Source organism: Trematomus bernacchii, unplaced genomic scaffold (genome assembly GCF_902827165.1).
Source record: "Trematomus bernacchii unplaced genomic scaffold, fTreBer1.1, whole genome shotgun sequence".
Taxonomy (NCBI): Eukaryota; Metazoa; Chordata; class Actinopteri; order Perciformes; family Nototheniidae; genus Trematomus; species Trematomus bernacchii.
Genome location: NW_022987571.1, coordinates 1777543 through 1791166, shown reverse-complemented (window position 1 = coordinate 1791166; position 13624 = coordinate 1777543). Strand labels below are relative to the sequence as shown.

Here is a 13624-nt window from a genome sequence, read left to right as displayed (position 1 = left end):
TTCAACATTAACAGAGATCAACACTGGCAAAGGATCATTCATCATCCCATAAAACACACCGTGATGCAACCCACAATCTTCACACACCTCTGGTCGGCCATCAGCCAGCATCCAGACTCTAGCCATTCTCAATTGTAACATTCTTTACCTCCTTTAAAAAAAATGTTTTTCCAATTGGAAATATGCAAAGTGCTCCTCTGGAGTGAGGCGACTCGTGTGCAGAGCATGCACACAATGATTGATCATGTCTCTCCATAAAAGATATAATCCACATCGTTTATTTTCTCCCTCTGAAGCTAGGTATTATACATTATCCATACAATAGTTTCTGTTTTAGCTTTGATGATTATTATCGTCTCCGGTGGCTAACACCTCTCAGGTACGCCACCATTTCATTAGGAGACGCCGCAAAACAAAACAAACAAACAAACTAACAAATAAAACTAAGCAAAAAAAAAAGAGAAGGAAAGTTGGGTGGAGGGGCCAACAATCCGAAAACTAAAATATAAGAAGAATAGGACCCAGACTTTAGGTTCCAGGTAGAGAATCTGTGGTTTGGATGCAGGAAATGTGCCTCCACCTTCAGACTTGAGTTCATTTAAAAGAACATATGACGCCCAAAAAGGAGCTTAGGGGTAAAAGGGTTCAGTCTGTGCATACTGGATAACCAAAGGGTGGGGGCGGGGGAGCAGGAAGTGAGATGGACTGCCTTTCTCCGAGTAAACACTTCCCTGTGAACACTTGGGGGGCTTCAGATGATCCTCCAGGATGAGCTCTCTGCAGGGTGTCAGTGCTCATGACAGACTACACCTACATCCACCTGGTGATCTGCGGGGGAGGGGCTGACAGGAAGAGTCCCCTGATGAGCCTCTGATGGGGAATGGGGAAAAGCTTTTCCAAACTCTGATCTTCTCTTCAGTACACATGGGCCCCCTCCTGTGGGTTCCAGATTCCCCCCCCCGACTCAGGTGGAGTTGAAATCGAAGCTTCAGCTGCTGGCTGTCGGTGGTCACAGATCCTGAAACTGGCCCTTTCACCAGGGGAGAGTGGGGGTTTGTTCCTATCAGTATTTTTAACTTTGTTCTTCTCCAAGTTAAAGAGCTAACACTTTTTACAAAGCTGTTAAACTTTATGTTGGCATAGCAACCAGAATGCACCCTGTTGATCTTCTGTTACTAGCAATAATCAGGTCTTAATCCTACGTGATGGTGGAGCTCTAACGGTGATTTCCTGTCACTGCTCCAAAGTAAAAGAGGGAAACAAAAACGGAGCAAACACGTATAAAAGAAAAAGCATAATGAGTAAACTGAAGCAAACGTGGTAGTTGCAGGTATAATAATAGTGCTACCAACAGCGATAATAATGGGAATTATAATTGTTAAACAACGCTGACGAAGAAGAAGAGCTGTACTATAAGAAGAACATCTGAGATGCACCGACAGTTTAGTGTCTTTGTCCGACTCGTGGGTTTCATGGGTTGGTGTTCAAGTAGGCACACGGACAGGCCTGCATGCGATGGGGGGGGTGGTGGTCGATCTGGGAGTGCTTCAGTATGGGGTAGGAGGGCAGGATGGGGGGGCTTCAGATGGGCTCATTTCTGTCCGCTGATGGACTGCGATATGGATCGAGGGGGGATCATGTCCAACAGGTACTCTCTCTGCCGGTCCGCTAAGCTGGAGCTCTTATGGGCCCCCACCGCCGCGGGGTTCAGATAGGCGATATTTAACCCTGTGGAGAGAGACACACACACACACACACACACACACACACACACACACATACACACACCACACACACACACACACACACACACCACACACACACACCACACACACACACACACACACACACACACACACACACACACACACACACACACACACACACACACACACACACACACCACACACACACACACACACACACACACACACACACACACACACAGCACACACACACACACCACACACACACACACACACACCACACACACACACACACACACACACACACACACACACACACACACACACACACACACACACACACACACACACACACACACACACACACACACACACACACACAGTAAGATACACTTTCACTTAAATATCATATATTTATTTAACAAACTGCAGAAATAACCTTTGCTTGTAAACGAGCAGCAGCCGCTAACAGCTAACATTAGCTTCTTCTGCTCATTTCATCACAGATTTGTCTTGTTTACAATTAGCATTATCAGGAACAAACGTTGTGTTTCCAGAACGGGCCAATAGTCAAACGTGTGCGTACTGTAAGACAGAGAGGGGGCGGTGAAGGAAACCTGCGCTTCAGATAACACAGCCCCGCAGTACTGAAATATATATTTGTTATTTCCTTTCAGATTTGAACGCGTAAACGGGACAGAATTTTGGCATCAACTTGGTATCAAAGTAACTGTTAATACATCTTTAAAAGAGCGCTGTATAAAACATATCATATCAGATGTGTACTATCTCATTAACATGAAATCTTCCAGCAACTAATTGAGAGGACTTAGTGAAAGCTGTGTGTTTGTTTGCTCTCTGCGGCTGGTGTCTACTCTGAGTGAGACATCTTCATTTACAGCAACTTCAGGAGTCACATTCCTCCAGTTAAACTTTCACATACATCATATCACATATTTGTAATGAGCCGCTTTATATTCTTGAAACAGGTTGGTGTTTGGCTCAGGTTGCCTATAAAAATATACATACGTTACCTACAGCTGTTGTTTTCAATGTCTCAGATGCATATTTAACCAACATAAGTAACGTCAAGTGCAACAGACACAGACAGCAGCAGTACCCTGGGATGTTGTAGATCTGCCGGCGGCTGTCGTGCTGCATCCTGTTGCTGCTGCCGCTGCCCCCCCCGCTGCCACAGTGCTTTGCCGCCTGGTCCATCCCCATGAGGCTGCTGGCCACAGACAGCTGGGAGGCCTGGGCGAAGTTAGACAGGACGCCCCGCGCTGAGTTAGACAGGCCTCTCTGCATGGAGGCCTGGGGCTGGGGGCCTGGGGACACAACACATGTTTGTCATATTTTTCTGTATGTGTCTGTTTATGTAAAATAATCGCTTTGAATTTTGAACAAGTACATGTATGTAGTCGATGAACAACTTCACCATCACTGCCACACAGTGGTGCACTGCAGTACTGCATATGGTCTTTGAATAGCAGATATTTGCTTCTAACAGCTTAAAACAAGCTTACAGTGCGTTTCTCTGTTTATATCATTAGGGATTCATTTTTACCAGCTATTAATCCTCCTAATAAAATCATGTCTTAAATCATGGTCTTTTAAGCAGCAGTGATATCTAATAGACAACTCAAATGTGAATTAAATGAAAAAATAATTAATAGATTAACCAATTTAAATGGATATAATTGTAATTAGCCACATTTATTACAGAACACATGGAACACTGGGTGAGTTCCAAATCAAGCCTCTCCTGAATACTACAGCACAGTGCAGGCTGGAGGCAGGTGGAGGGTGGGGGGGAGCGCTGCAGTGTACCTGGCGGAGTGCATGGTGTCGGATCATGGAGTCAGTCTTAGAGGCGTTGGGGCCGGTGGGGGCCGAGCTGGGGGAGAGGGCGGCCTGCTGCTGCAGCCTCTGCTCTATCTCCTGATGGGGGCCACAAGAAGAACACACATTAATACAGACAGCTCAGAGTGAGAATACAGACGTGTATGTGGTGGTGTAGTGTGATGGTGTGGTGGTGTAGTGTGGTGGTGTAGTGTGATGGTGTAGTGTGTGGTGTAGTGCAGGGGTACTCAAATACAAATCTTAAAGGTCCAAAAGGACAAAGGTCCGTTTATTACGGTCATTCAAACAATTGCAACAAGATTCTTAACACGAGGTTGCAAAAACAAAAAGTCTCTGTCTGCAGCAGTTTTCATTGTTATTGTGTCTGTGCTTGATCCCTCAGAGTCTCAGTGTGAGAGCTGCACAGTTATGAATAAAGGCAGCTGCACCCTCTTTCATTCAGCATTCCCATTATTGCTTTATAAATGTCTTGCCCTCTTGTGTGTCCACTGAGGTTCGTCAGGCCCAACACATCTTCAACAAACTCCCCCTTTGCCTCATCATAAAAACTCACAAACACCAGCAACTGAGCATTGTCAGTGGTGTCAGTGGACTCATCCACAGCTAAGGAAATGCACTGTGCATTTTCTATTCCATCACAAAGCTGATTAATCAAATCACCAGCCAGTATTTATGTTCTTCTGGTTGCTGTGGAATCTGAGAGGGGGATTTGCTTGATTTGACCTGTTATTTCCTCTTTTTGTTTGCCTTCAAACATGGTCTCCATCACTTCAGTCATGCATTCTTTTATACTTCAGTTATTATCCAGTGGAAAGTCCTTACCTACTGGCCTAGTTCAATCAAAGTGGTTACTTTGTGTTGGCTGGGCAGTGTAGTTTTACACACCGTCTTATTTGACTTTCTCAGAACTTAAAACTGTTTTTTGGGGGCAGACCCCCACAAAGAAAAAATATATTTACACACGTAAGGTCATCATCTTAACAGTTGTGTATGCTCATCCGCAGAGTTGGGTGTAACGCGTTACAAAGTAACGCGTTACTGTAATAATATTACTTTTGTCGGTAACGGAGTAGTGTAACGCGTTACTTTTATAATTCAGTAATCACACTACAGTTACTAACATTGCCCCGACACGCGTTACTTCGTTACTTTTATAAAATCAGTCATAATCACACTGACAGACAAGAGGGGTTTCCGCCGCAGGTTTATATGGACGTAATCTGCGCAACTTGCACGTCCACATCTCCGCGTGCAGTGCTGCATAAACATGGCTGAGTCAGCGATAACTTTCGAGGGGTGGAGGTATGCCCATTATTTTGAGTTTGTCCGAAGAATAGACAGGAATGTGACGGTGAGGTGCAAACTGTGTCCAGGCCAGAAGCTGTTATACACTGCTGTAAACACCACGTCAAACCTCAACAAACACCTGCAAAGAACACATGCTAAGGTGAAGCTAATAGCTAAGGACCCCCGAACCCAGAATGAGGATGTTGTGAGTCGCCGCCGCCGACTCCGAAGCGGCACAAATTAGAATTTGGAGGACCGGTAACCAAAGCAGAGATGGACAGGCTTGTAGCATCCTTCATAGTAGAGGTAATGTTGCCCATTTGCACAGTGGAATCACCATCGCATCGTTCAGAGATATACTGCGCAAAATACAGATAGCAGGAGACAGAGGACAGCCATGGTCAGAGCTATCTGGATCAGTCTTATGTGACAATGGAAACTGAACTAAAGAGAACATTTGAAACTTTAGCAGTCTGCGTGATCTGCCTGTAGGGAGGGGCGGGCCGGCCCTGCGAGTAAGTAATGAGTAAAGTAACGAGTAAAGTAAAGTAACGAGTAAAGTAACGAGTAAAGTAAAAGTAACGAGTAAAGTAACGAGTAAAGTAACGAGTAAAGTAACGAGTTACTTTATGTAGAGAGTAACGAAGTAGTGTAATATATTACTTTTTTTTAAAGTAATATGTAATATGTAATATATTACTTTTTTTTAGTAACGACCCCATCTCTGCTCATCCGTGAGCAGAGCATCAAGTTGACATGTCTATTACAGCTGAATGCGGCGATTACCATCTTGTTCAGCAAAACGCCTCACAAACTTATTAAGATCAACAGCTTTAGTGCGTTTTGATTCAATGCTGAGTACAGCCAAACTTGACAGTCTCTTCTCTGTCATTGTAGACCGCAAATACCTCATTCCTTCAGTACTTGGGTCCGAATGCTTCTAGTTTTGCGCCGTCCCGTTCAAATGAAATCTCCGCCAATCATAATTCCACGCTCGCGCCAGGGACGGGGGAGGGGTTACAAGACGTGCGTCTTGTGCTGCATTCACTTGCACTCGGACATTAAGGCCCTGACACACCAGGCAGTCACCAGAGAACTCGCCGACACCGACACCGACAGTTCCATCGACGAGTTCTCCTGCGTCTTGGCCATGTGTCGCACTGGAACACACCACAAAGACTTCAGCCGAGCACGTACGAACTGCGCATGCGTGAGTGGCAATAACTCTCCTTACCAGCAGGCGGCGGTAGTGTGTATTCGTCATTCAAAATAGGCAACAACCGGAAGACAGAGAAGAAGAACAGACTGATATAAACAAACAACAAATAGCGTATGCGTTCCATTTTCACTCTCGTCCATCGAAAACATGTTTTAGAATATAAAAATACATGAATGATGAAATGAGCACATAAAGTGCAGACATACTATAAAATCACAGTTAATAGACCTGCATCTGATGATCGCAGTGTTCTGGCGGGTGTGTCGTTTATTGAGTCAGCAATGTAATAATGTAATAATGCTAAATTTACATTTCCATGTGATGCTTTTATCTGAGGCGACTCACAATAGGTAAATGAACAGCAGTAGACAGTATCTCATTTACTTAGACACTGTACTTAAGGACAATGTTGAGGTACTTGAGACTAATCCTGCAACTTTATACTGACAAATAAACCGATGAGATGAAAAACCGGACTTGACCAAACAAATCACGGAGCTCTCAGCAGAGGACAGCCGGGGACGCTCCCGCCGATATCAGAGATGTCCCTGCTATGTGTGGGAGGTAAGAGAGGACATTAAGGGCTATGTTTGATGTCTTTAACTATCACCTGCTGGTGTTTAGCTGCTGTCCTGTGCCTTCTTAAATCGTTTGTTTACGTCCCTCCCTTCCGTTTCGCTTCTCATTTGCTAGCTGACCAGCTGATCAGAGTGGTTTCTTGGCCTGATAGCTTGTGTCCGTATTTTGGCCGATTCAACATGTTGCATCGGCCATGTGTCGACCGTGAAAGGCCAAATAAGGCGTGTCACGGGCGAGGGTTCGGGACACACCAAATTGACTTTGGGCGACAGGGAACGCGTTGTCGCCAGACAGCCGAAGACGGCCGAATACGGCCTGGTGTGTCTGGGCCTTTAGAGACTTTCTCTCATAAATGTCAGATGAGCCACAACTTTTCTTCCAAAACAAAGCTGCCAACTGGGGTGGCAAGGCCTATTTTTAGGGTGGCAGTTGCCACCCCATGCCACCCCGGTAGGTGAAACTAGGCTACTAGCTACAGTACAGATGCAGCTAGATGGGCTGATAACTCTCGCTCTGACTTTTTTCTTTTTAAACTCTCGCTCTGACTCAGACAGGTTGAAAGAGACGACACACGCATTTTTCCCACCCGCATTCCGCGAAGACCCGCCCTACTGTGCCTCTGATTCGCAGACTGTTGGTGGGCGAAAAACGCTGACGGGATGCTGAATGTGATTGGACCAAAGCGTTGACAGACACACACAGACAGTGGAACGTCGGACATGCAGAGCGCTGTTTGCAGTGGACATAGCGGAGATTTTGACTCGTTGTGTTGTGGCGATGTCTCGCAGATAATACAGATAATACATATGAAAGTATAATTGCTCAGAGTCCAGAGACAGTTGTGGTTCGTCCGGATCCGGACCGGAGTCCGGACTTTGAGGAGTGCCTGGTGTAGTGTGATGGTGTCGTGTGATGGTGTAATGTAGTGGTGTAGTGTGATGGTGTAGTGTGGTGGTGTAGTGTGATGGTATGTAGTGGGTGTAGTTGTGATGGTAGGCTGGTGTAGTGTATGGTGTAAGTGTGGATGGTGTATGGTGAGTGTGGTGGTGTAGTGGTGTAGTGTGGTGGTGTAGTGTGGTGGTGTAGTGTGATGGTGTAATGTAGTGGTGTAGTGTGATGGTGTAATGTAGTGGTGTAGTGTGATGGTGTAGTGTGCTGGTGTAGTGTGATGGTGTAGTGTGATGGTGTAATGTAGTGGTGTAGTGTGATGGTGTAATGTAGTGGTGTAGTGTGATGGTGTAGTGTGGTGGTGTAGTGTGATGGTGTAGTGGTGGTAGTGTGGTGGTGTAGTGTGATGGTGTAGTGTGATGGTGTAGTGTGATGGTGTAGTGGTGTAGTGTGATGGTGTAGTTGGTGTAGTGTGGTGGGTGTAGTGTGATGGTGTAGTGTGATGGTGTGGTGGTGTAGTGTGATGGTGTAGTGGTGTAGTGTGGTGGTGTAGTGTGATGGTGTAATGTAGTGGTGTAGTGTGATGGTGTAGTGTGCTGGTGTAGTGTGATGGTGTAGTGGTGTAGTGTGATGGTGTAGTGGTGTAGTGTGGTGGTGTAGTGTGATGGTGTAATGTAGTGGTGTAGTGTGATGTGTGTAGTGTGGTGGTGTAGTGTGATGGTGTGGTGGTGTAGTGTGATGGTGTAGTGGTGTAGTGTGGTGGTGTAGTGTGATGGTGTAATGTAGTGGTGTAGTGTGGTGGTGTAGTGTGATGGTGTAGTGTGGTGGTGTAGTGTGATGGTGTAGTGGTGTAGTGTGGTGGTGTAGTGTGATGGTGTAATGTAGTGGTGTAGTGTGATGGTGTAGTGTGGTGGTGTAGTGTGATGGTGTAGTGTGGTGGTGTAGTGTGATGGTGTAGTGGTGTAGTGTGCTGGTGCTGACCTGCTCCTGCTGCAGGGCCTTCACAAAGGCGTTCTTCAGCCGGTTGGTGTGCTCCGCCTTCAGAGCCTTCTTCTGGTTGGAGGTCATGCACTGCTCACACAGGATCCGCCCGCTCTTCTCCTGCTTCCAGTGGGGGGTGAAGTCGGTTCTGCACTGGGCGCAGAAGAACGGCTCCATCCGGCCCAGCGTGCCTCTGAGTTTACCTGAGAGCAGCAATACGCTAACTTTAGGATTCATCACATTCATCTTCAGGTTAATTTCTCCCCCCTTACTTTGGTTCTCTAGGTATTTGACCGGTCTGTTTTAACTGCTCTTACATTAAAGGTGGGGTAGGTATGTTTGAGAAACCGGCTCGAGATACACTTTTTGTGCTTTGACAAAAAAATCCATAAAAAAAATGTCGTCTGTGGAAGCCGTAATACTGTAAAAAGCACGACCAATCATTTTAGCCGGCCCGGTTAAAATAACTGGATGGCCTACCTGCCTGTCAGCCTTCCATCTGTGCACAAACTTATCTCGTGCCCTCATTGGTCATGTGCACGTTTGTGTGTGTTGGAGGAGGGGCTCTGTAAGGAAGTGGCAGATTTTCTCCGGTTGTGTATTTTCAAATTCTAGCGATCTCGAGCTGGTTTCTCCAAAATTACCTACCCCACCTTTAACACAACAACAATTAAACATCAGCAAATAAATGTTATTTAAAACCCTTTTAAGTTGTAAACAATGTCTCAGAATTAGGTTAACATGAATAACTGCAGGTAATATACAAAGAATACACACTGAAAATGTATTCCAAATGTAACATGGTTGTAGATGTGTGTGTGTGTACTATCTGATGGATGGACATCATCTAGGGTTACCCATTCATCTTCTATAGAGGTCATCTTTGACTGGGAACACCATAGATGTTACAAAGTTGACTAAACCACTCAATGTTCAAATGCCTACTGTGGAGGATATCATGAGGCCTTGAGGCTATCAGATGTGAAACACAATATTTATTTGTATTGATGAAAGTAGTAAGCTGGTCAGATTTGACCCTTAATCATTTGAAGGGTTATGGAGGACATGAAAAAACTATCTTCCAGTGCTTGAAGGTGAAGAGGAGCTGCTTACCCTGACTGTCGAGCACACTCTGCACCACCTCCTCCAGCCCCACCATGTAGATGAACTCGCTGTTGGCGGCAGAGGGCAGGAAGTGGAGCAGCGGGGCGGGGGGTTTGGGTGGGGGGATCTCCAGCAGGGTCTTCTCCAGCTGCTTCCTCAGGGCCAGCTTGGCGGCCGCCTGGCTGCTGGCCTGGTCTGCGATGGAGCTGACTCCGCCCGCCGAGCTGGACATGGTGGAGGGGCTGACGGCCGAAGCCCCGCCCATACCCCCCCCGGCTGCTGCGGCCGCCTGCATGTGGGCCAGGTTCATGTACATGGCACTGGAGCCTGAGCGCTGGGAGGCTGCCACCTGCTGGCTGGCCTGCAGGGAGACACACATTCTCTGATGCTAAGCAGAGGAGAGCCACACTTTACCCTTCTGTCACCAGCTGACACAGTAAATACATTCTCCTGGCCTCGCTAAGGTTCAGGTTGTGGCTACAAGTTGCCCTTTAGAGTTCTCATCTACTGTATAGTGTAGTGTTTCTAGTGTTTCCAGCTCATAGAGTCCTATTGTGAACCGTGAGATGTTCAGTACCTCATAGTTTTATGTTATAAATGTATAGTAGGGTCCCCAGCACATAGAAACTGCTGGATGCTAACCTGTATATGTTGGGCAATTTGGACCATTAGCTTAAGTTGAGAGTCAGCCCACTGGGAGTACAAATACTGCCACTTTCTGGTTAAAACTGCCATTTATATCCTGAAAAGGTCTGAAATGCACTACACATCCTCAATAACCCCCAAAACCACTCCAAAATTGTCAAAATCAGCATCTAACTATTGACATCTAAGACATCTAACTATTGTCCCCATAGGCTATAATGGTTATTAATGCTAATTAACACACATTATACTAATGGTCCAAATTGCCCAACATATGGAAGTTAGCATCCGGCAGTTTCTATGTGCTGGGGACCCTACTATACATTTCTAACATAAAACTTTGGGGTACCCAACATTTCTGGGTTCACACTGCTGGCAACTAGATGATTTATGACTGGATGTCATGCTGCGGACAGTGATGGTGTTCTACCTCGAAATGGATTTGTTCAACTAGTTCTTAGCTTTCTATTGAGGCAGAATAATGATTCAAGCTCCCGGAGCAGGAGCCAAGACCCTCACTCACTACACTCTCAGACGACATATCTCTCAGAGGGAAGATGATAGAAGGGTCCGCTATATTTGCTTGATAGATATTTCCAGGATATTAAACTAAGAAGCTAATCAGTTAAAGATTGAAGCTCACTGTAAAGCTTATAAATCAGTCAAAAACAAGTTCAAACAAATAGATAGATAGCAGCTAACATTAAAGCAACAGATCACAGTGTAAAGCTAACTAGCAATAGCACACCTACAATCCTGGAAATCAGGGCAGCTCTTTATTCACCCTTAAAATAGTTCAATTCAAAAGCAGCATGTGTATACATTCAGGTCATATATTTTGGCAGCTGTATTTGGCCCTTCATAGTGTATATTTGACAGATGGTCTGCAGATATATATCTTTCACTGTCATTATGTATGTATATATATATTTTACTTTTAAGTTTGGATTTATTTTCTATTTTGAGATGCTTCTATTCTATGTTTGTTTATTCTCTATTCTTTAACATGTTCACATTATGTGCAAAGTCTTTTTGACACGTGATACAAACATTTCCCAGATTGGGATCAATACATTAAATCTTATCTTATCTTAAACCTTTGGCAGCTAGCGTAGCATAGCAGCACTAATGCTAGTTAAGGATGTGCTAATGTACATGTACATTTAAGTACAAGCTTAACGTATCCTATTTTCTAACGTATCCCGTTAAACAGTATCATTGGCCCACATTGCTTTAACCATGACTAGCTGGTAGTCCACAGCAGAAAGAGGACACAGTGATGGAGGGGCCTACCTGCTGGTAGCTGACGGCGTTGGCCATGCTGGAGCTGGAGCGGGACATCCCGGGCTTAGAGGACAGTCTCTGGCCCTGCAGCTGGGAAGGGTTGGGGGCTATCACTCTCTGAGACATCAGCATGGGGGGCAGGTTAGCATTGGCTGCTGACCTGATAACCGTGTGACCCTACAGAGAGGAAACAGCAGAGAGTTCATGAAAGGCTCTCAGTTCAGGAGACACCAATATCCTGCTCCTCTTCCATACTCATAACGAAGCACACACACTGCCAAAAGCACACAGTTCATGGTGGCCTGAGGAGGAACTGAGGCTGGAGATTGACAACAGCTCCCTCTAAAATAAGCACCTCAAGATTTTATCAACTTATCAAGACCACTTGAGCACAAGACCAGGTAATGTTAAATGTCCGTTCAATATTGAAGAGACAAAGTCTATTCCTAAAACCAAGCTTAACAAAAAGTCCACTGGTGATTTTAATATTGGATTTCAATTCATTTTAGGACTCACAGGAGACATATTTAGAAAAAGAATGGCAAATTCAAGTATTGGTCAGGCTCTGATAGCACTTACTTTATTTCCCACAATGCATATTTTCCTTAACACCCAGACTGCTAAATGTTGTAGTCATTTTCTCAGACTTAACTTATCTCCTACAGATACACTAAAGACATTCTACTAAACAAGTGTACTGACCCAGGAAGTACTAACCATGAGCCGTAAACTGACCTCAGAGTGACCCTCTACTTTGAGCTTATTTCCCCTCCTTATTCAAGCAGGACTAATGTGTTATTGAAGCAGCGGGCAGAACTACAAATACAGTCCATGGTTGATAGTTGTTAACGCGTATGGCAGACAGACCTGTGCCGTGCGGAGGTTCTGGGGCTCCGGGTTGTGCATGCCCGGCCTCACAGGCAGCTTCCCCAGGCCCTGAGAGCTGTGCATGGGGGGGGCCTGCACAGAGGAGGCAGCGTTCTGCACCACGGGGACCTGAGGACAGCAGACAGCGTTAACAGGGGATTCCTGCAAACTTATGTGTGTCTTTTAACTTCATCATATTACAGTAAACTTAAAGTGGACCTATCATGCTATATTTGAATAATATAGTGTAGGACCATACCTATATAAGGCATATTTATACTTTTTTTTTTCAAAATACCAAACAGATCATGCATTTTAGCCATGCCTCATTTTGCTCAATTTGACAATTCATAGCTCTGTTTTAGCAAGGGCTGATTCAGTGAGAACAGCACCATCTACTGGCCTGGCATATGTACTACATCGTCTCCAGCGCTTTCGAACGGCAATGGCCGTGGCTGTCTCCTCCTGATTGGTGGAGTTGGCCCAATAGCCGTAGCGCCACTTTCCTGACGTCAGGACAGTGTTCAAATCTGGATCAGTTTTTATCAGATCCGTTGCAGCCCCTTTTTTAGAGATTTGGGTATGGAGGAAAATAGAGAGGGTTGTGTTTTCTGACACTTGGTGAGTTCCCTGGAACACCGGGGACACATATTCATGTAGAAAAGACGTACAAAAGTGCATTTTGCATGATAGGTCCCCTTTAAAGCACACATTAGAACTCAAGTCAGCAGTTGAATCCCAATCATTCACACATGTTCTGGTCATGTATAAAAGTACAGGCATTTTCAGAGTTATTCAGACTCTGGAAGAGAATATAAAGTGATGAGATTCCCTGTGACCCCAGGGTTATGTATCTGGGCATGATTCTGGAGTATAATTGGAAAGGAAGACCTCTATAAAAAAGGCCATCACAAGGACCTGTTTAAAAAGTGACCCTCCTGGACTGGGTCAGAGGCTGGACGTTGTAGAAGAGATATTGACTATGAAAACACTGACCTACTGTCTAAGGACTGAGGCAGAGATCTGTGAACAACGCTGGGAAAAATGGACGGTAGACGAGGAAAAAGAAAGGCTGTAAATGTGGAGTAGTATGATCCCCTGCTCTTTCTCTTATTTTCAGTATCTATGTATTTGTGTGTATTTGTGTATTGGAAAATAAATAGTTTAAAAACAAACAAAACGCAGGAGTTAACACACTCCA

General features: G+C 45.2%; 1 protein-coding gene across 3 annotated transcripts in view; it reads right to left on the bottom strand.

The window, feature by feature from the left end:
• Nucleotides 1–257: 257 nt before the first annotated feature.
• Nucleotides 258–13624, bottom strand: part of gatad2b (GATA zinc finger domain containing 2B) — a 53674-nt gene continuing 40307 nt past the window's right edge. Inside the window, exons 5-11 of one of the 3 annotated variants that reach the window (XM_034126235.1) lie at nucleotides 12424–12552; nucleotides 11566–11733; nucleotides 9637–9988; nucleotides 8524–8726; nucleotides 3530–3647; nucleotides 2816–3034; nucleotides 258–1728 (exon numbers count right to left, since the gene is read on the bottom strand). In XM_034126235.1, the coding sequence (XP_033982126.1) occupies nucleotides 1592–1728; nucleotides 2816–3034; nucleotides 3530–3647; nucleotides 8524–8726; nucleotides 9637–9988; nucleotides 11566–11733; nucleotides 12424–12552 (1326 nt within the window). In that variant the 3' untranslated portion in view covers nucleotides 258–1591. Of the gene's footprint in view, nucleotides 1729–2815; nucleotides 3035–3529; nucleotides 3648–8523; nucleotides 8727–9636; nucleotides 10016–11565; nucleotides 11734–12423; nucleotides 12553–13624 lie in introns of all 3 variants that reach the window. The other 2 variants (XM_034126233.1, XM_034126234.1) reach the window with 2 other exon arrangements.